Source organism: Lactuca serriola, chromosome 3 (genome assembly GCF_051521515.1).
Source record: "Lactuca serriola cultivar US96UC23 chromosome 3, Lser_US96UC23_V15, whole genome shotgun sequence".
In the NCBI taxonomy this organism is placed as follows: Eukaryota; Viridiplantae; Streptophyta; class Magnoliopsida; order Asterales; family Asteraceae; genus Lactuca; species Lactuca serriola.
Window position 1 is genome coordinate 181,236,906 of NC_136410.1, and position 23,234 is coordinate 181,260,139.

General features: G+C 32.8%; 2 protein-coding genes and 2 long non-coding RNA genes across 5 annotated transcripts; 2 read left to right on the plus strand and 2 right to left on the minus strand.

Moving 5' to 3' along the window:
• Window positions 1-10,933: 10,933 nt before the first annotated feature.
• On the plus strand, window positions 10,934-15,178 carry LOC145093422 (protein KINESIN LIGHT CHAIN-RELATED 2-like). Its single transcript, XM_079031548.1, has 3 exons — window positions 10,934-11,344; window positions 12,422-14,313; window positions 14,872-15,178. Exons 2-3 carry the CDS (start codon window positions 12,479-12,481, stop codon window positions 15,044-15,046), a joined length of 2,010 nt encoding a protein of 669 aa, XP_078887674.1. The 5' UTR covers window positions 10,934-11,344; window positions 12,422-12,478; the 3' UTR covers window positions 15,047-15,178.
• Window positions 15,179-15,266: 88 nt separating this feature from the next.
• Window positions 15,267-19,371, minus strand: LOC145093423 (carbonic anhydrase). Of its 2 annotated transcripts, none has more exons than XM_079031549.1 (10): window positions 19,072-19,371; window positions 18,739-18,800; window positions 18,514-18,657; window positions 18,374-18,422; window positions 18,111-18,227; window positions 17,897-17,950; window positions 16,656-16,741; window positions 16,436-16,541; window positions 15,570-15,728; window positions 15,267-15,418 (listed from the first exon to the last, which is right to left on the minus strand). In XM_079031549.1, exons 1-10 carry the CDS (start codon window positions 19,294-19,296, stop codon window positions 15,377-15,379), a joined length of 1,044 nt encoding a protein of 347 aa, XP_078887675.1. In that variant the 5' UTR covers window positions 19,297-19,371; the 3' UTR covers window positions 15,267-15,376. The 2 variants fall into 2 exon arrangements, with proteins under 2 accessions (XP_078887675.1, XP_078887676.1); XM_079031550.1 differs by having other exon boundaries at window positions 15,560-15,728; window positions 19,072-19,364.
• On the plus strand, window positions 18,724-19,318 carry LOC145093425 (uncharacterized). Its single transcript, XR_013702866.1, has 2 exons — window positions 18,724-18,839; window positions 18,917-19,318. It is a non-coding gene; the product is annotated as an uncharacterized LOC145093425 (long non-coding RNA).
• A 1,148-nt stretch (window positions 19,372-20,519) lies between the features above and the next one.
• Window positions 20,520-20,934, minus strand: LOC145093424 (uncharacterized). The gene is made up of 2 exons (XR_013702865.1): window positions 20,792-20,934; window positions 20,520-20,691 (listed from the first exon to the last, which is right to left on the minus strand). It is a non-coding gene; the product is annotated as an uncharacterized LOC145093424 (long non-coding RNA).
• Between the last annotated feature and the right edge of the window lie 2,300 nt (window positions 20,935-23,234).

Below are 23,234 nucleotides of genomic sequence, written 5' to 3' on the forward strand. Positions count from 1 at the left end.
AGTTCGTATCAAGCAAGACTTGTAATAATAGTTAATCAAATTGGTCGTTCAATTAACCTCTTATTGATGGTCATCAAACAAGGCTCACACGTTAACTTATTTATTCCCAAGTTAATCCTAGTTTCGCATTCGCTATTTCTAGACTTATAATATTGATGGTCATCAAAGTCATAAGACACAAGTAATCAAGCAGATGTTCATACAACTTAATTTTCTTGACAATTAACAACAAATAATTATCATTAACACATAAGGATCTTTTAACAAGCTTGGCAAGATAAATTAAACATAAAAAAACAATTCAATATAGCAATTAGTCCAATAATCAAGGTTTCATTCAATCATAAACAAAAAGTAAAAGGTTTTTACACCTAAATCAGAAACTAAACACATAATAGTATCACAATGGAAAGCTAAGCATGGTCACGTTAGCAACCCATATTATTACCGACATGTATCCGCTCTCCAATCCTTTCGATCTCTGCTCCCATTAGCTTAACGGCCTTCCGGCCGCCTTCTAGACCCTCAAAACGGCTTAACAGAAGTTAATTATCGACTAAATTAGGTTAGAAGTCGAATCCCCCCCCTCTGGTTAGCTGATAATCGCTTTTTATAACCCTTGGAACCGACTTACGTACGCTGGGCGTAAGTCGGATTACGCTGGGCGTACTTAGAATTTTGTCGCGAAGAGGTTATCCGGATGCAAGCCGTTACGCTGGGCGTAACCATATACTACGTTGGGTGTAAGTCGTCTTTGGCCATTACGCTAAGCGTACTTAGCGATTACACTGGGCGTAATTGCCTCTTCCAGCATTTTTCTTTCTTTTAGCTTCTAAGCCCTAATTCCGCTCCGGTCTTTTCCTTTGCGCTCTATTGACAACTAATAGCTGCAAATCATAATTCAAAGCACTGTAAGTACTTTTTAGTTTTAAAAGAAAATAATAAAGGCTAAAATATTAAGATATAATGTATAAATAAATATATATATATATACATATATACACACATATCACGTATTTATTTAGATGGTTTGGTTTAACGCTAGTTGTTTTGTATTGATTCGAGACCGAATCATTTCGTTTGTAACGATATTTGTTGTTGAAAGTGTATTTGTTTTCCGTTTCGTCAGTAGTCGTGGATCTTGTATTTTGTATTAATGAATTAATTTGTTTAAAAGTGGAATTTGACCTTTTCACTACCCTTCTTTTATAAAAATAACACTTTTGGTCCTTTTATATAAAAGAATTTCATTTTTAGTCGTTAAAACCTTTTCTTGACACTTTTGTATTATTTATTTGATGAAAACACGATTTTAACCCAAAATTTATTTTGCTGACAGCTTCAGCCCCTCCAGAATAGTGTTTCTCGGTTAGAACCCCATTTTTCACAACTTTTACAGTTTTGGCCCAAAATCTAAAAACTTTACATTTTTGGTTCCTTTTGATAGTGAAAAGCATTTTTGACCCATAAAATGATTTTGTCATGCTAATTACCCCCTGTTTTACAGAAAGTTTCATTTCAGCCCCTAAAATTTTTCATTTTTCGCATTTTGAGGCTTATTGGGCCGAAAAGCCCAAAATTAGCCCATTAAGCTAAAAATTTACATTTTAAGTCCCTTGAAATTTCTAATGTTCAGAAAACTGTTTATAGAAACTCTTTTGACCATTTTGACCTTCAAGAAACTGTGACTTGTCGATTTTTACCCCATGTTTTGTATTTTTGACAATTTAAGCCCAAAAATGGGTTTTATGTTAGAATATGTTCATCATGACCTTATAAGCTATTATTCTTGACTTGTTTAGTGTAAAATAGCTTAGGTTATGTTTGTTTCCTTTCTCATGTCATCGATCTCGGGTTTACACCCTTTTTGGTAGCATATTCATCACAAAACACATGAAATCACACACATACATGCATCAAATCACACATAGCATACTCATACACATAGATCTACACATTTTCTTGTATTCTCCCCCATAAAACTCTTAAAAACTAAAAAGAAAGGGGTATGAAGCTCACCTTGAGTTGTGGTTTCGATCATGAAGAAGATTGGGAGAAGTTTGGTGCTATTTTCGGTCCTAACAAGTTCCTTGGATGGATCTCGAACTTAGTGGGTTCTAAGATGCAAGATCATGAATTTGAATGGATTAAGAGGTGATTTTTGATGAAAAGAAGTGAGTTAGATCATAGATTTAAGCACCAACTTACCTTGAATGATGATTTTTATGGAAGAAACTCCTTGAAAACCTCTTAGATCTCGAAAATTTAGAGAGAAATGGAGAGAGCTTCTTGAGAGAATTTTTAAGTGAAGTGTGGGTGTGTGTTTATTTGGATTTAGCCGAGAGGAAGAAAGGGAGAAGAAGAGAGAGATTGATAGGATTGTTGCATGGAAATATGAGAGCTTGCATGGAAGTCCATTAGGTAAAAACGAGTTGGCACCACAAAGTCAACTCTTCCTTTCTTTGTGGGCTTGGGCTGAAAATGGAGAGGGAAAGAGGAGATTTTTGGGCTTTGAATGATTAAACCCATTTTATGGTTAAGTTAGGTGATTTTTGGCCCAAATAAATATAAATATGATTTTTATGACCTATTAGGGCTAAATTAGGTTAGTTATGGCTCAATAAGGTCCATTTAGGTTTTTTATTTCATTCTAGGCCCAATATGGCCCAAAATATTTAGAATATATGGAAGTGGGTCCAATTTGAGCCCATTTAAGAGTTCTAAGACCAAGATAGTCAAATTGGAAGCTTATTGGCCCATTGGGCCCAATAAGGAAATCCTAGTCTAGAATGGACTTAAACCGGGATTTCTAGGGTTTCTAATTCTTTGTTGACCATTTGCAGTGCTTGTATGAAGTGTTTGATTGAAATTTTGTTGTTTTTGAATAAGCATCCTACATGCTTTCACATTGTTGGTTCACATTTGTTATCATTGTTCAATGTTTACAAGGCATCAAAATTCCTAGTTGTGACATTACTTTCTTCTAACACATAAGTATAAAGTATTAGCAATGAAATATGTGCTATGTGTTATATATTATTTGTCTATTGAGATTGGCTTGGAATTGATGTTATTATACGGGTGTTAAATGATTTAAACTGTATATGTAATTTATATCTACAAATATGTTGGGTAGAACATGAGTAGATGAAATAGTTGATGTGTGTTGAAATAATGTGATAATAGGTAGGTGAGGATATAATGGTGATGATAATTAGGTGATGATAGATAGGTGATGAATTACGAGTCCAGGCGATGTTGTGGTTGCGTATTCATGCGATGATAGTCTAACCCTTATTATGAATTACGAGCCCAGGCGATGTTGTGGCTACGTATTCATGCGATGATAGTCTAACCCTTATTATGAATTACGATTCCAGGCGATGTTGTGGCTGCGTATTCATGCGATGATAGTCTAACCCTTATTATGAATTACGAGTCCATGCGATGTTGTGGCTGCGTATTCATGCGATGATAGTCTAAACCTTATTATGAATTACGAGTCCAGGCGATGTTGTGGCTGCGTATTCATGCGATGATAGTCTAACCGTTATTATGAATTACGAGTTCAGGCGATGTTGTGGCTGCGTATACATGCGATGATAGTCTGAACCTTATTATGATTTACGAGTCCAGGAGATGTTGTGGCTGCGAAATCATGTGATGACACCCTAACCCTTACTAGACACATATTGAGGGAGTGATCCCCGAATTAGTATTGTCTATGCAATGTAGGCGATGATCCTTAGGAAAAGTTCTTAGGAACAAACATATAAGGAAATAAGATGTAAGGAGATGGGAGGTAAACATGATATAGGAGGTGACCCTTAGGATAATATCTCTAGGGAAGATTAAACGAAGATAATGGGGATGGGTAATTGGGTTGATTGTTTGATGATTAAATATAATAATTATATTATTGTGGGTTGAAAACCTTATACGCTTACCAGGCTCTCAAGCTTGACCCACTCAGTTTTCTTTGCATTACAGGTAATGACACAAGGGTATAAGTTGGTGGACTTGACGAGAGAATTTGGATTATAGATCAGTAGTTATAAATAACTGTTGTAAGGTCTATTTTATATTGTTTATGCTTTTGGTCTGTATCAGAACATGACATTCCAATGTTTTATTATTTAATGAAAATACATTCTCTTTGAGAAATGTTTTGATAAATGGTTATCATATTTTGTTTTTGGGACAAATTCCGCAACTATTTTCCTTAAAAATGATTACTCTGATTTTAAAACAAAGCATAAACAAATCGGTCTTTTTTGGCCGTGAAATTAGGGATGTCACATAAGACTTGAGCCAATGTATCAGTGGTTGAACATGTGAGATTCGTCTTCTATTGTTAACAACACTATGGACAATGTCGTTAGTGTATGGGTTCAAGTTATGGTTAGGTAATAGGAACATCCAAGTGTTGGAACCACGGTTTAAGTCATGGTTAGGTAATAGGGACATCTACGTAATCAACAAGGATTTTCTCCGTTCTTTATTTGGAGATTGAAAGATGATCATAGAGTTGTGAATGGATAATTTTGGAAAATCAATGGAGTTAACGAGGCTTGTGAGTGAGATTTTTGTTGTTCGGTTTGACGACACCGATAAAAACACACAGTGAGCCTAGAAGAGCATAAGAAAGAAGACATGAAATACTACATATTAAATTAGATCATATAATATATATTAGTTTAAAGGTAATCTTCAGAAAAGTCCAAATATTTTGGTTTATTGGTAATAAATAATGAAAAAACCCCTAAAATTTTGATTAATTAATGAAAAAACCCCAAAATTTGGATTAATTAACGAAAAAAAGACGAGATACTGGCTAAATCTGTGAAACCGGCCACGAAGGGTTAATCCGAAGTTTTAGCCGGTAATCTGTCCTTTTTTATAAACAAAATTTAATTTGGGAATAAATCGTAAACTGATCTAAAATATTGAGACTTTTTCGCAGATTTCTCTAATAATTAAGTGAATCTTTGGAAATACTTTTATTTTTCTACTCATAAAATAGTGACGTATGTAATTTATTATTTATTTATTTATTTGTATTTTTGTAATTGTCTTGATTATAAGTAGAAGATGAATATTAGTAGGAAGATATTTGATTTCTCCTTCTTATTATTACTTAATCATAGATATAGATATAAGACAACTTGACTATTGGTTTTTGTGTTTTTTTTATTTGCCACGAGTATCGAGTATTTTGGAGGTGAAAGGTTTTTTTTTTCCACTACTTATTTTTTTAGGCGGGCAGGTTACAAGCTAGGGTTTTGCCTGCCCAACCCTGCTCTAGATTCTTACCCAGCTAGACCCAAGTTCGACCAAACTTTTTTCCTATTACATTTTTTCACTTAGATTTTAATTTTTGTTAAAAATTTAAACCAAATATTTTTAAAAAGTTGTCCCAATATTTTTTACAACTTTGATTCTATATGCTGTCACAAACTTAGTTTTTGTTTATATGTATCGTTATATATTTTTTTTATAACTTTTTCCTATGTTAAAATACCAATTTCGCAATATTTTTACGACTATGTTTATAAAGTTAATTCTTCATACAAATTTTACATTAATTTTTATATCAATAACCTTACGACAAAGTTTACTAATGTCTATAATTATTTTATGACGTTTTTTATATAATTCTACCTATGTCCACGACGAGACTTGAACCCTCGATCTCAAAGAGAGAAGACACCACATGATACCGCTGGGCTAGAAGCCTTTTGGTTTTTATCTATTAGATGTTTACTTCAAAGTTATCAACGCTTCATTTAATCATTAAGAAAAGTCTTCGGTTTGATTTTTCTCTTCCGTTATTTTTCATAAGGGTGACAAAACTCGGGTTGGGTTAGCTTTCCATCATGCCCCATATCCTAAACCAAGTATGTTCCACCCAACTTTTCTTTTTTAAAATTTTGTCAAAAATTTTTAATTTTGCTTTTATGCTTGTTTTCAGAGATTTTACCATTTTTAGAAATAGTTGATTCTTTACAAAATCGTTTTTCCATTTTTTTTCGGATTGATTTTGATGTGTTGGATAGTAAAAACACGTTTTGAATGATTTATTTACACATTTATTGTCAAACTATAAATGCATTTTTTATTTATAATTAAATATAATTTTACCGTAAATTATGTCTTATTTACCGTATATACATAAATTTTTCGCAGCATCACTCCTTGTGCCTCCTCTAGTTAGTACCAAGATAGATCGGTTATATGATATATACAAGTCATACATGACATAAAATGCTAAATGATAAAAACTTTTAAAACTATAACATGAAATAATTTCATATTTTTTACATTATATGCTAAAAACTATGTGTTATACTAATATTGTATTAAAGAATCCATACGGAACTACCTTGAGAATAGTGGGGACTGGGGTGCAGACGGAAGCCAGAAAGAAGGTTGGACGGGGCCAGGGTGAGGGAGGGGTTGCACCATGAGAATATGCCGTGGTTGGGATTGTTTTCTAGCATATCTTTCTTATTATAAAAAGTTTGTTTTAATTTTTTAAATATATTGTATTGTCACCAACTCTTTTTTGTTTTTTAAATCATGATTTGGTTATTTAAGACCATTGTCGTCAAGGAAAGTTATAATATCATATTATTATAATGCAAAATATGTGGGTGAAAATAAAAATTATTAGGTTTAGTCAATTTATTATTAAATAGCTTGATTGTTATTTATATTCTTTTGCACACCCATACCCATAACTTGTTGTAGTCATCATAAAAAAATTGGAATCATCATTTTATAAACATTTATCCACCTTTTAACTGACATTTGTTATTTGAAAAAGGAATAAACTAGTAACAATTCAAAACCATAATAAACCTAATTTTTAGAATCATCAGTCTTTGATATGTTTTCTGTAATTCCTTCAATATTGTCATCATTGAGCTCAAATATAGATATAATGCAAGTTACTTCATTTTACACTGTCATTTTGGTATCCATAAAGATACAAAACTATAACACAAACATACACATCATTATATAAAAGTACATAATTGCATGGAATATCAAACAATTTACCTTTGGGGATGCTATCATTTGATATAGTACTTTGATTATCTTCAATTTGAGCATTAAAACTCCCTTCTCCTTCTAGAATTTGGTTCAAAAATTCTCTCCGAGAGTTTATAACTCAATTGGTGAAATAGATAAGTTACACTCTTAAAACAAGGTCATGTTCAAGGAAACTTCTCCTATCAACTCTTGGTTGTAATGCAAGCCCCAAACTGTAGCCCTACTATGTCGGGGCTGAAGGATATTCTCTATAGGGGTGTTCGTTTGGATGGATCGGTTTGATCCGATCCAATTAATTAAATCCAAATTAATTTCGGTTTTCAAAATATGGATCCAAATAGTCCAAACTAAATTCAAATCTGATCCGATTCAATCCAATTACAATTCGGTTGGATCGGTTTTTATAATTCGGTTTTTAAAAACCATAACATTTTAAAAGGACATAGAAGTATAATATGATCCAATTTTACAGAAAATACAAAAACAAATTATTTACTTGTGATTTAAAATTTATAAACAACTACTAAGAAGGCATATTATAGTTTGTTATTTAATAGATCAAAAAACTTTTGAGAGAAAGTACATATTAATGTCTTCTATTAGGTAAAACTTTTTTTAACTTATTTAAAAAAAATTATAAAATTAATAAATAATTATAGATATACTGAAAATAAATACATAACAAATTGTTATTCGGTTTTTTTTGGACTATTCGGTTCTCATTTTGTAAACCAAAACCAATCTGAAATCCAAAATAATAATTCGGTTTTGTTGAAAACCAATCCAAAAATCTGAATATCCGAACCAAACAGTCCAATCCAAATTGTCCAATTGGACAATTCGGTTTTATCCAAATAGTGAACGACCCTAATTCTCTACTGACTTTGGAGCTAATGCATGACCACATGAGGGCTCGCTTCATACCCCTTGACCACTACAAATTTCATGTCTATCATTATGGTGGTTGCAGATCCAAAACTTCTTGAGTTTTAAGGAAAACTCAGCTAAACCATCTTACAGACTTCATAAAGCTCTTCATATCCACAAACCATAAAAACATAATCGAAAAGTATTTGTTTCATTTTGAACTTGAGTAAAACATCATACTTGCCTTTTTGTTATTTTCCTTCCAAAACTCTAGCAAATATAGATCCTTGTCATATGTAAACATAGTCAACACATAAAAGCTTCCTCAAACATATATTAGATTTAAGATCTAACAGATAACACTATTGACACATTTCCCTTAAATATACAAAACAAGGCTTATTCTTTCAACTTAAGCATTAGACTCTCATTTATATTCACTTTCATAATATACTTCGATGTTTAGACATTTAAGGTTTTAAGAAGGGATTTGTAACTCTTATAAATTAACCAGTGGTTTGATATCTTATTTTTATCAATATTACCATATCGGCCTCATATTTCCTATTGAGGTAATATACTTTCACCAACATTATATACTCATGTTACCACATATCATCACTTATATATATATATATATATATATATATATCAATTATAACTCTTAAAAAAATTAGGTGTTATACATGAATATATATCCCATCACTTGTATCACTTATATCTTGATTTCCCTAGTTGATTTCTACTTGTAAACCCATTTATAACCAATAGGCTTTATGTTCACTGTATAAATAAGTTATAACCTAAGTCTCATTCATGTTTAAAGCCATTTCATCATTCACTATAACTATAATTATTATCTTTAATTATATCATGAAAACTAGTCAAATTTACATAAATGGTCCTTATGGTTTATAAAATGTCACAATTTCAATTCCTACAACTTTTTTTACAAACATGATCACTATTGTTAGGATATGATGATCATAAGAGCACAAAACAACAAAATCATTAAAGTTATTACTTGATCTTCATGATCCACTATAGATCTTGTTCTAGCAACTTTTTAATAACATAATCAACTAAAAAGAAATAAATTGAATCATACCTTCTTGTTGAAATAGTAAATCCGAATTTATCTTGTCTTGGACGATTTAGAGCCCAAATGAGAACTTCGGTAGTGATCGCACCTAAGAACGATAACTAAGAAACTAGACAACAACAAAGAAAACTCCAAAACCCTATCCATGAGAGGGACAATCGAGAGGTCGTGAAGAACCATGAAGTTAAGATGGAAAAAAAGAGGGAGAAGCCATTTCATCATATGATCAAACATTAGCGTTGATTTTTATTCTAAGTATTATCTCTTATAATTGATATATAAATCCCTTTATTTAAGGGATAAATACTACTAATTTAAATTGGGGTAGTTACACTTAAGACCCTTAATTCTTCTATTTTCCAATTAATGCGTTATATCAAAATTTAACGAACTAGTCCATAATTCGCCTCTATCTAATGCTTAAATCATATCTTACGTGTAACCCAAAAGGACTATGCTAATTATGAAAAGTCACTAACTTGTTGTGACCATGTGCATATTTCCAACTGTCTACCACTTGCACTTATTACAAGAACCATATACTCCTACCTTCCTTAGAGTAGAAAGGTGTACGTCGTCTAAGACTACAGAAGTACTCATAACCTAGAGGTATGGATAGTATTAAGTAAGTGATAAATATTTCTTTGTTATATGATATCCATATAAACATAAGACATGAAAATTTGTCAATCAAATATTTAAGACTATGTTTCTCGATAGAGGTTTGTGATGACCCACAACATACTACACGATTGATCTATTATTAATTTAGTATGAGTATAACAATACATTTGAAGTCAGTACCAAATCATCGAGGGGCCTAACGATGTCACTTCTCATGTTATGGTAAAAGGAACACATAAACTTTGAATACATGGACGATATCACTCACTCTTCATGTCACAAACCAGACATTCCTTGTTTGACTGTCAGTTATGGACACATTAAGAGCACCAAAGCACAACAAATTGCATGACTAAGAATCCCATTCATCTCCATTTGAAGAATATATATGATATTACTATCTTAGAATTACCCGTAACAGTTCCCATGAAGTAATCTCTAACTACGGGTTACTCTAATACTTAATCTCCATTAAATACACATGAGTATTAGTCGCATCTCCATACTATATCCATCTCCATGAAGAATATACTAATATCTCGTGCAGTCTTAAACCGCTACCCACTTTTAGAAATATGACTAAATATGGTATATGGAGGCTTTAAATAAATTAATATTTTAGAATTTGGTTAAACATGCAAATAGAATACAATAGTAAATTAATGAAATGACTTTTCTTCAAGACATATTATGATATCGACTTAATAGTCACCAAATCACATAAAAATTTACAATTTATAAGTTCCCAAATAAGATCAAACTAAACTAGACACATTCAAGCAAAATGATTTATAAATCTAATGTCTTTCAACCTAGTATGACAATCATACTTGGGTTGTAACAATGGCTTTGTGAATGGATCGACGAAATTATATTCCGATATAACTCTAGTGACTATGATGTCTTCATTTCTACTAATTGTCATATGCAATGATACCGGCCGACTATATATGCCTTGTACAGTAACAACGTCTCACACTCCTATTTTCATAATTAATGAATATTTTTTTATGGTTAACAAATGTAATGATTCAACCTTAACAAAATAAATCAACACTTCCTCTTAAATTTGTTAAAATTGAAAAATTTATTATTGTAAATAAAATTACAATATTTAATATAAAATTAATTCAAAATACATTATTATTATTATTATTATTAAATTAAATATTGATGGGAGAGTGTAAACTAAAAAAGCACAATCAAAAATGACATGCCAAGTAACACGATGGAGAAAGGGCGAGGGAGGGAGCGTTGCGGTTGCTGAGAGGGCGGTGTTGGTGGGAGATAATAAGTCCCCTTCGCTTGTAACATTCCATCTCTCTCCACCTCCATTTTTCTTTTTCACATATTTCTCCCATTAATTCTCTCTGCACATTTCCACTTATACATACATATATATTTATATCTACCAACACATCACCCACAGACATACCTTAAATTATACATATATCATTCATCAGAATTATTTTAGTTTTGATTCCATTTTTGGTTCTTATCTTCTTCATCAACCACCTTTTCTCTGTTCATCAATCGGCGTATACCTTCATCTTTTTCTCTATATAAACACACACACTCCACCTACAAGGAGTCAAACACACATCTTTCAGTTCTTCCCCTTTCTCTGTTCTTCCTCTTGTTCATAAATCACAATCACAGAAACGATTCGGTTGATTTTGCTTCGAGTTTATCGAGGTAAGTGATAAATTCTCCCGCTCATTTTCGATTATTCCAAGATTGTCAATTTCGAATGAGATTTTTTTTCTTCGACGTTCTTCATGGATGAATGTTTGTTTATTAGTTTTTTTGATATTATAATCGTGATTCAATTACACAAAAAATAGAACTAATTTAGGTTATAATCGTGATTCAAAATGAACTGTATGTCTAAATCTTTTCTATTCAGAAAAATTAGATTATTATGGATATAATCAGCATACTTTTGTTTATTTTTCGTTTCGGCAATACAATTTTCTATTCTTTTTGTTTTTTCGTTTCAATTTAAGACTTTTTATATTATCGAAAACATATTGCTACTTTAGGTTAAAAATAACAAAGAATATTTTGTTTAAAAGGAATACACGTAAATGTATGCTAACATTTTGCGAAAAATTTGTGTACATATAACAGATTTTTTTTGACAATTTCTAATTGGTTTTTCTTTTTAGTTTCTTAGCTAGTTCTTTTAATAAAAACATATAGCAAATTTTTTAAATTAAGTATTTGATAAAAAAAACTTATTTATAATATTAAAGAAAATAGGGATTATCGGTTTTATATGCTATCAAATCCAAGTGACCCAAATTTTACGACAATATATTCTTATCTCATTCTGCATTGAATTTTACGTTTTGTGATTCTTAAGTTTTGTATTCTTTTATTATGATTCAATATTTTAAAATTTTGGGCGAAGAGAATATTAAACCTTTGAGTAAAAAGAACTGAAGTCGACATTAATTTCCATTTAGAATTTACATGAAACATTCATTAACAGTTACTCCAGTTATTCCCTTTTTTATTATTCTTTATTTTTCATACCATGATTATTTCACACTCAAAAGTGGAGCACACGTTTTAGTAGAAATTTTTGTGTTTCATGAATATCCTTGTCAGTTTAAAAAAATTATTATATTTCTACAACTTTTGTAGCTCCAATACAAAAATTTTAGAAATTGTTAAAATAATTATTTTACTTTATAAAAGTATTTTTTTTCTATTTTTGATTGCTTCCATGGATATGGCTATCTGCTGTCATATTCCAATGCACACCAGGTGTTCGATCATTTGCCTCTGTGAGAATACCACCGTGTAATTCCAAAGCTGTTCAAAATGCCTGAAATTGTCGCCGACGTTTCAAACTCAAATCCGGCCGGCGATAACATACAAACCGGAGGATATGTCCCACACAAAGAGCTTTTCGGCTACTCATCGCCGAGAAGCCCATTGACGACACTCAGCCCGGAGAGCGACTCAATGGGTTTATCCGTTGACAGCCCCGGCGGCGTCGACACCTCCATTGAACAGCTCTATAACAACGTCTGTGAAATGCAAAGCTCCGATCAGTCACCTTCCAGGTTCAGTTACTTATCATATGGTCAAGAATCGCGAATAGATTCCGAGCTCCGCTTTCTCGCCGGAGGAGACTTTATGAAACCAGACGGCGGTGCTACAAAAGAGACGATCGTCATAATTGATGAAAAAGAAGTGAAAGAAGCATCAAACGACAGCAACCCGACTGTAATCATCCCAAAATCTGAACAGTCTTCAACTCCAAAAACCCGACCTCCTTCTCGTAAGAGGATTCCATCGAGGATGAATCTCAAAAAACAAGAAAAAATTTCACCCAATGAAGATCCAGCGTACCTCGGGACTTATTTACTCAAGCAAGCGCGAGACTTATTGTCATCAGGTGATAACCCGAAAAGGGCTTTCGAATTGGCTCAACGAGCATTGAAATCATTCGAAAGCATCCAATCCGAGACACCAAATTTGGAAGTCGTCATGTGTTTGCACATCGTAGCAGCTTTGAATTGCAGTTCCGGACGTTACACCGACGCCATTCCTTTGTTAGAACGTTCAATCGAAATCCCAAACATGGACCAAGGTCAAAAACACTCTCTCGCTAAATTTGCAGGGTGTATGCAGTTAGGCGACACGTATTCAATGATCGGAAACATCGAGAATTCAATACTTTGTTACACCGCCGGTTTAGAAATCCAACGACAAGTTTTAGGTGAATCCGATTCCCGATTTGGTGAAACTTGTAGATACGTAGCGGAAGCTTATGTTCAAGGGATGCAGTTCGATGAAGCTAAGCGGTTATGTCAAATGGCTCTTGATATACACAAAAACGGTTCACCGGAAGAAGCCGCCGACCGGCGGCTCATGGGGCTGATATGTGAAGCGATGGGAGATTACGAAACGGCCCTCGAACATTACGTTTTGGCAAGCGTCGCCATGGCCGGAGATGGACACGAAACAGAAGTTGCTGCTATCGATGTTTGCATCGGGGACGCTTACTTATCATTGTCTCGTTACGACGAGGCGATTTTTTCGTATCAGAAATCGCTTAATCTTTTCAAATCAACAAAAGGCGACAATCATCCATCAGTTGCTTCGGTTTTCGTCCGATTGGCCGATGTTTACAACAAAATCGGGAAACTACGTGAATCGAAATCGTACTGTGAAAACGCGTTACGGATTTACGTGAAACCAGTCGCCGGAATCCCTAGAGAAGAAATCGCGAGTGGTTTGATTGAAGTTTCGGGGATTTATGAGTCGATGAATGAACTCGATCACGCGATTAATCTACTGAAGAAAGCATTGAAGGTGTACGGAAAGGCGGTGGGTCAGTTGAGCACGGTGGCCGGAATTGAAGCTCAGATTGGGGTTTTGTATTATATGATGGGGAAGTATTTGGAGTCGTATGGGTGTTTGAAGGCGGCGATTGTGAAGCTGAGGGCGGTGGGGGAGAAGAAATCGGCGCTTTTTGGTGTTGCTTTGAATCAAATGGGGCTTGCTTGTGTTCAGATTCACTCGATAAATGAAGCGGCTGATCTTTTTGAAGAAGCGAGAGGAATATTAGAGACAGAGTATGGGCCTCACCACCCTGACACACTTGGGGTTTATAGTAATCTTGCCGGTACTTATGATGCCATGGGCAGGTATGGGATCTAATTTGAATCTATTCCATCTTTATAACTTTTTATGTTAGGATTTGATTTGACTGATTTGAACTAAACTTTTGTATTTTCAATGATAATAAAAAGAAAGAGAGGGGGGTATGTACGTCTTTTCCACATACCAGATATTGAGATTTGATATCGAGATTTGATCAGTGTCCCACCGTGTTTCAATTTGTGAGCGGAACAAAAGATTGTAACTTTTGTATCTTTGATATCGGCTACATTACCAATGCATATCAAATGCAGTATAATCGGTCTAGTTATTTATGAAAAACAAGGCCTTAAGGCCTACATTTGACATATATTAATACTGTAACCTGTATTAATGATACAAAAATAACAATTTTTTATTCTACTGAAAAATTGGAACAAAATATGAGACAGATCAATTCTCGATCTCTCGTCTATGCAAATGATGTAATTGTCATCATCATACTTATTGTTGAAATTAGTCTTATAAAGTTTGCCCATTCTTGTCCAATCTTGTCATGTGTGATAATTCAGATATAAATAAAGTTAATCATTTAACGTGTGTAGATGGGACGATGCGATTGAGATACTGGAATATGTGGTTGGGATGAGAGAGGAGAAGCTTGGAACTGCGAATCCAGACGTGGATGATGAGAAGCGGAGACTAGCAGAGCTTCTTGGGGATGCGGGCCGGAATCGGAATAAGAAATCACTCTCACTTGAATTCCTTCTTGATGCCTAATTTGGATTTTTAAATATGGTTTGATAGAAACATAGGAACATTAAAGTTGGGGTTCCATTTTCTATTGTTGTTGTATGCTTTTACTTCAAATTTTGTGTAAAAATAAATAAATGGGAATTTGTGGTTTGTTAATTGTGATGATAATATTTTTTTATTCACGAAATAGTTAGCTATGTTTTTAATTCCAACTTCCATAACATAGCATATAAGTTTGATACCATTAACCGAAATATATTTTGTTATTTAATTTATGATCGGGTTTACAAGGTTATAGTTTTGTTATAAAAATGGACTTCTACATAACCACCTCATAAGCTTCATCCCACCCTCTTAGAAGAGCTTCCAATGGAGTATAGTGGCAACATCTTTTACCTAGCAAAGGAAGAAAGGGGCAAAATATATATAGTAACCACTTGAATATTATATATATATTATTTAACGAAATAATAATGACAATTGACAACTTTTTATTATTCGATATACAAAAGAGTAATGAAGGAAAAGATGTTTAACTCGTTCATACAGAGGTAGGAGGTGAAAGGCCAAAGTCGAGTCCCCATAGCTCAAAGGTCCCATTAACAAAATCGTAATGACCACCCTTTAGTGCTAATGTTTTCTTCACCAATCCATCTCTTACAAATGGGTAAGTCAGTAGATGTCCCAATGATACGTTCACAGCTTCCTGCATACCCATGATTCGTTAAAATATTGTTTCTTTTCAAAATTTTGGACTTAATAAGAAAGACTTAGGGGTTGTTTCCATTTGATGTGATAAGCTTAGTGATTATAGTTTTTTTTTTTTTTTTTTTTTTTTTTTAACTTAATAGGAAGAAAATGACTTAATGTGTTAAACAAAAAAACCTGCCTTGATGTATTAAGATACTACCATTTCCCTATTTATTCTTCTTGATTCATCCGATCCTCTCATGTCAATCTTGATAAATATTGTGAAATTTGGTTTTTAAAATCTAATTTCAGTCACATTTAGTCTGGTGTACCAAAAATAGAAAAAGAAAAAACATTATGCATACAACAAGTAATACATCATTATATAGAAATAACAAATTAATAGCAAAATCTTTATATTAACTTTTTTTATTTTTATTTTTAATTTTTTTTTACAAAAAATTTACAAGCTTTTAGTCTAACGATATTAGAACCGACAAAAAGATGTATCTAAACCAAAATGTGAGGATTTTCTAATCAAGTTTGGGACAAAATGTGCAGCTTTATGAGTAGAATAGTGAGTCGTTTTCTAAAAGAAATCCTTAATTATTAAGAATTTGGCGTCATGTATTTTTTCCTTTCATTTCGTTAAGTGTCTCGACATTTTCATATATAATTTTTTTAAACATTACACAGATAAAAAAGATCCAGATAGTTGTTTACCTTTTCACAGCTAACACATTGATCATCGAGAGATAAACTACCACTTTCTGCTACAACTTTCGCCTTGGCGGGAGAACATACTTTAACCCAGTCCTCGATGAAGTCGCTGCGGTTGTTCGCAATTTAGATGATAGAATTATATTTTTGGTATCAAAACTAAAAATTAAAAAAAAATAAAAAAAACTTAAATTAAATTAATATTATGGAGGAATTAACTTACGTGGTGTGAGGTCCCTCATCAGGGAAAGTCATGAGACCCTTGATCCCTCCACAACGGCTGTGCCCAATTACGATTATTTGCTCTACCTACAACCATTAGAACCGATTAAAAATATTATCTAAGTAGAGGTGGCATTTGAGTTGTTTTTCAAAAAAATTGATTAATTTGGAATTTTCATGGGTCAAATTAATAAAAATTAAATCGAGTTATCAAAATGTATTTAAATATTTACAACCTTTTTATTGAAAAAAACATATTATTATTTTAATAGTATGATTGCTATAAAAAAAAATTAATATACTAACTTTTTATAAACTTTTAAAAATATGTTTCAAATCAAACCAATCTTAGGTGGCCCATCAAACTCACTCAATGATGTTATGTAATCTGTCTTGTCATCATCTAATCCGTTTTGTGACCAAAGGCCTGTGGTTAAAGGTGTAATTGAACAATTTGGTTTAGAAATTTAGATTTATAGATTATTTTAAACTGAAACCGAAATAATATTTTGCATTTAAGATATCTTTAATAGTCGATTAGTTTTACCATAGTACTATGAAAATGTTGTAATGGAGAATTTGGATTGTATTAGGTCTAAAGTTAATTTAATTGTGCACAAAACTTGTGTCTCGTTAAACATAATTTCATATGTTAGATTAGTAAAACAACTCTTTTCAAATCAGTTTTTTGTATGTCTACATTTACTAATGACTAGAAATCAAATTGTAATTTGGTTGGTTTGAATCGAATTTTAATTTAGTTTATGTTATTTAAATTTGAATTTTCATTGAAACGAACAACCATATAATATGGCCTAACAATATCGGGATTTGATGAAAATGTGTTACTCTACTAAATGCGTCCTTTGAACATGTATGTATAAAAATTGAGTAAAGGTCGTATGTTAGACTATCAAAAAAAAAAAAAAAAAGAAAAAAAAAGGTCTAATCCGTTTTGTCACATCCATAAATTCTATTATTGGAATAATGATATAAAGTTTCTAATAGATTGTTTTGCATGTTATTCAATCCACTTTGTCACATCCATAAAATCTAATATTAAAAGTAATGATACAAATTTTCTAGTAAGTCAAATTTTTAGAATTTTTTTGAAAGAGTCAAATTTAGAATGTTGTAAATACTAGAATATGCATTTCCTTTTAATGAACGTTTCTTTAAAAAAATTCTACTTCGATTCGTTATCAATAAAATATAACCTGTTGCTTTCAATGTGTAAATTACCTTGAGATGCAAAACTGCATACTCAACAGCAGCTCCTACTCCAGCATATTTAGTCTGTTTTTGTTAGCAATAGATAAAATCGATAGTTAATAACTTGATACATAAATATTTTTCATAACAATAACAACAACAGTAACAATAACAATAACAATACCAGTATCAGTAACAACAACAATAACAATACCAGTATCAGTAACAACAACAATAACCTGACCTTGTCAAAAGGAGGGACCATGTTGGCAACGTTACGTACTACAAACGCCTCACCGGGTTGGAAATCAAGGACATGTGAGGGGCAAACACGCGAGTCTGAGCATGCGAAAACCATGAACTACACAACACATAATATACATCAACACTAATGAGCTTCTTATATGTACATATAATAATTATATATAATCATTTGTTTATCATTTCATTTTGTTGGTTTTGCTTTCATAATGGGCCAAATATGATTTGGTAGAAAATCATTGTTACCTTTGGGCTCTGGCCTTTGGAAAGTTCATCATACAATGCAGGGTTTGTTCTACATTCACATCACACATGCATCAGATAACGTTACATAGAACAAAAGATGAAGAAAAAAAACGTTAGAGTTTGTTTAAATTTGAATTTACTCGTATTTCTCTCTCTTGAACTTGACGAATCCGGTTTTGATCCTCTCAACCGGGTCAAATGGAGCTTTGGCGTCGGGTGTTTGAAGTTCGGCTGTGATTTGATCGATTCTGGCTGCAGCAACTGGTTCTAATTCGCCTCTTTCACTGTTGAATTACCATAAACTCATCGTTTTGTTATGAATGATATGATTAAATTAGTGTTATCGAATGTAAAATTTGACTTACATTAGAAGTTTCTTCAGTGCAGCAATGGCGTCTTCATACGATTCGTTTCCCATGTCTTCCGTCTGCATTTAAACATTAACACCGTTTATTTCTCGATCTATGTAAGCTTTCACTTTGCATTTTGTGCTTGTTGACGATTCAGATTTATTCTTCATTTACTTAGATTTGAATTTGTTAGGTTTCCTAAAACGGAAATTACTTTTCGACAAACGGCAAACTCGGATTCCTCCATTAATGGCGGACACTCTGATTTTGCGTCGAAAGCTATATTCTGGATCAAGTGCGCATTTGTGTGTGAGAGAGAGTTACACATCTCAAGAACAGAAAACGTACCCATTTCGGTGTGATGATCGGAGCAGGAGCAGCAAAAACAGGCTCGTTACGGATGAGCCTGGGTGGAGTTGCAGATGAAGACGACGACGATGATGACGATGATGACGAATTGCAAGTAAATCTAGCGGATAATGAAGGAGATTTGGATGAAGAAGATGATTTCTTCAAAGAAGAAGCATTGATGAAACAGGGAGCGTTAATGGCGAAAGCAGATGAGGTCGACATTGTTAACAATTACTCAACCAAACTACTTGATTTCAGATTTCGTTTTGGGGATTTATACAAATTCTTCAGATAAACCGATCAGGTACGAGCGTTCCAAATCACTCACACGTTTTCGTATCCATGCATAATCAACCATTATTCTTCATTTCAGTTTTTCGTTTTTTCGTTTGCTTTGTATTTTACGCAAAAACTAAATTTGATTCAAGGAAAAAAGTACAGGGCCCATGATTTTAAAGTTCGCCACAGACATCTATGGTGTTCTATGCATATATCACACACTAACACATCATCGCCATTGATGATGGACCCACTTTGGTCTCACCATGCTCTCCTGTGATTAATTACACAAAACACATCTAAATTTCATAACAATTGCAACACTTTCTGATTACATTTCTCCGTTGATAAATTAGTTTCATAAATCCATACAAATTCTGAAATCAATTCAATTTAATTTTTTCGAGAATGAAACGAATTATCGAATTCATGTTTTTGGAAGACGATAATTGATATTATTGTCAAATGTAGTTGGTTAATTTGAAGTTTGAACGCTAAGCAGCCATTGTATGATGATGATGATGATGATGATGGATGGAGGATGTATGTATGTATGATATATGTGAAGTTGATCATGGTATTTTACCATTGTAGATGTGTGGTTGCAAGGAAAAGATTATGAGACCCTTCTAGATAAAGTATCTAAAAGTAGTTCTTTTTTTTATACTCTAGAAAAATAACAATGTATTTTATTTGTGGTTCACTTTTTAAAAATAATGTCTTAACAAAAAAATAAAATGAAAATACAACATTTTAATTAGGTGAAAATTAGAGTACAATGTTTTATTTTCAGAAATTATACAGAAAATAAATGTATGATGGATTTTTGTTTTGTTGATTTACGACAATGACACATTCCAATATTGAATATGAATAAGGTGGTATATGAGTATATCTATCTTTTATTTCTATTTAAAAAGAAAAAAGAATTCTTGCTATTTCTACTTACATATAATACAGATGACATGATATTATAGTTGTAGAATTTAAAATAAAGGGTGAGTTTTGCAATGTAAGGGATGAATGGCAAAGGATGGAGGATATGATACTATGATGATAGATGGATAAGGTGGTGGTGGTATGAATTGCTCTCTTTATCTACATTGAATGGCATGTTGATGCTCTCTTTACCCTTTGCCTTTTCAATTTTAGCTTTTTTCAAGACATAGCTAGATTTTATTTTATATTTTAAAATTTAAAATATGTGGTACAAAGTATATGCATTATCACATTCACATAGTTTCAACCACAAGTAAATAAGAAAAAGAATAACAAGAGAATCAAAGAATGAACTAATTAATATAGTTTCTTGCTCATATCCAAATTAGTGTTTGAGTCCTGAAAAAGTTAATGAAATTTTGGTATTAGCCAAATATGAGTAGGATTCTAAAGATTATATATAAAAAAATAGATTAACAAATGGGATTAGAAATATTACACAACAATACCATGCCCATATCGAGGAGAAGATTTTGAAACTTGGCAATGCTATAATATATATAAGTTATACTTTAATGCACTCGGCACCTAGTGCAAGATTGTAAGTTTGAGTATCAATGTTGTTCAAAGTATAAGAGGATTGATTTATATATAGGGTAATAGGGGTCGTGCAACTTTAAATGTACACATGATGGCATCATTTTGTAAGATACAAAGAAGTAATACAAAGAGTACTTTGATACTATATCAACATACATGTTGACATTCTTTAGATACTATTTCAATACATGTTGACATCCTTATGCCACCTTTACAAAATCTTTCTTATATTATTATATATTAGTGTGGTCTTTTTTATTTAAATAATTCTAGCATATGTTTGTAGGCCATAAGAAGTAGATATTACAATTCTTAAAATCCTGTTTTTCAAATAAAAAACAAATTTTTAAGGACATTACCGATTTTAGTTTAGTATTTGTATTTCATCCTTTTTTTTTTTTTTTTTATATAATACAGTTAGGACCAAAATTTTTCATCATGCATCATATTGATACTATATGAATTATATGCATGTTTGAGCTATTAGCATGAGTTATCATCTTTACTTCATAATATTATGCGTGTGTATGAATGTCTAGGTCTGATATGTGGATGAGCTCGGGGTTTGCAATCTATTATTGGTGTATGATTGGTGAATGTCTAGGTCTGATATGGGGATGAGCTCGGGGTTAGCAATCTATTATTGGTGTATGATAAGTGATGGTTGTCATAACAGATCTAACACCACAAAACAAAGAAAAATACACACAATTTATACAACGACCCAAATTTTCAAATATTTTTTTTTTCGTTTTTAATTAACCAAAACATTCCCATAAAATATAAAGTGACAATGACGATTGTTTTCAAAATCCATAACATCAACATTTTATTTAAAATATCAAAGTGTCCCATCAAATAAAATGTCGGAGAGTACATGCCGCGCCATCAAACCTTGCTATTGCCCTTAGGCTCTGAAGTACCTAAAACCAACAACAACTGTAAGCTAATGCTTAGTGAGTTCTCCAGAGCATAACCCACACAATCTACATAATCACATAATCCATATTAACTATAAAAGCTACATAAACCACATAAGCCATGCATACAAACATATAAGGAAGCCTTGGAAACCCTCCAGAGTCTTACTCCGGGTGCCATAGGAACCCCCACATGGTTTTAGCCCAATGCCTCGGGAACCCCCAGAGGTCTTGACTAAGGATGCCCTCGAAACCCTCCAGGGTCTTATACCCTAATGCATCGGGAACCCCCCGAGGTCTTTACTTAGGATGCCATGGAAACCCTCCAAGGTCTTACACCTAAATGCCTCGGGAACCCTGTGACAACCATCAATTTTCGGTCAAGTCAAAGTCAACTAAAGTTAACAAGTCAAACCGGTCAACTCAATTAAAACCTTGTATAATAGGGTTTGTATTATGTAATTTCTGTATAACTCACTATCTTAATGAGAAAACATCACTTGGAAAGTTCGTGTGTTTAAATTTCTTTAACTTTAGTGCTAAACAATAAACAAGAATAATAAAAGAATGTTGCATACTCATAGGGAGTGTGTAAGATCCTAAAACATGGCATAACGGGGTTCACGGACCCTGCATTGCGAAGCCGAACACTCAAAAAGGTCACCAACGAAACCGCTCTCAATCGTTTTCACTCTATCTCTTCTTATCGAGAATCTCTCCCAAATCTCTCTAAGAATATGAAATCTCTCCCAAATATCTCTCTGTATGTGAAATCTCTCCAAGTATGTCAAATCTCTCCCAAATCTCTCTAAGAATATGAAATCTCTCCCAAATATCTCTTAGTATGTGAAATCTCTCCCAAATCTCTCTAAGAATATGAAATCTCTCCCAAATATCTCTTTGTATGTGAAATCTCTCCAAGAATGTCAAATCTCTCCCAAATATCTCTCTGTATGTGAAATCTCTTCAAGTATGTCAAGTCTCTCCCAAATCTCTCTAAGTATGTGAAATCTCTCCCAAATATCTCTCTGTATGTGAAATCTCTCCAAGTATGTCAAATCTCTCCCAAATCTCTCTAAGAATATGAAATCTCTCCCAAATATCTCTTTGTATGTGAAATCTCTCCAAGAATGTCAAATCTCTCCCAAATATCTCTTTGTATGTGAAATCTCTCCAAGTATGTCAAATCTCTCCCAAATCTCTCTAAGTATGTGAAATCTCTCCCAAATCTCTCTCTGAATGAGAAATCTCTCCAAGAATGTCAAATCTCTCCTAAATCTCTCTAAGAATGTGAAATCTCTCCCAAATATCTCTTTGTATGTGAAATCTCTCCAAGTACGTCAAATCTCTCCCAAATCTCTCTGAGTATGTGGAATCTCTTTCAAATCTCTCTCGAAATCTCTCCCAACTCTCTATAATCAC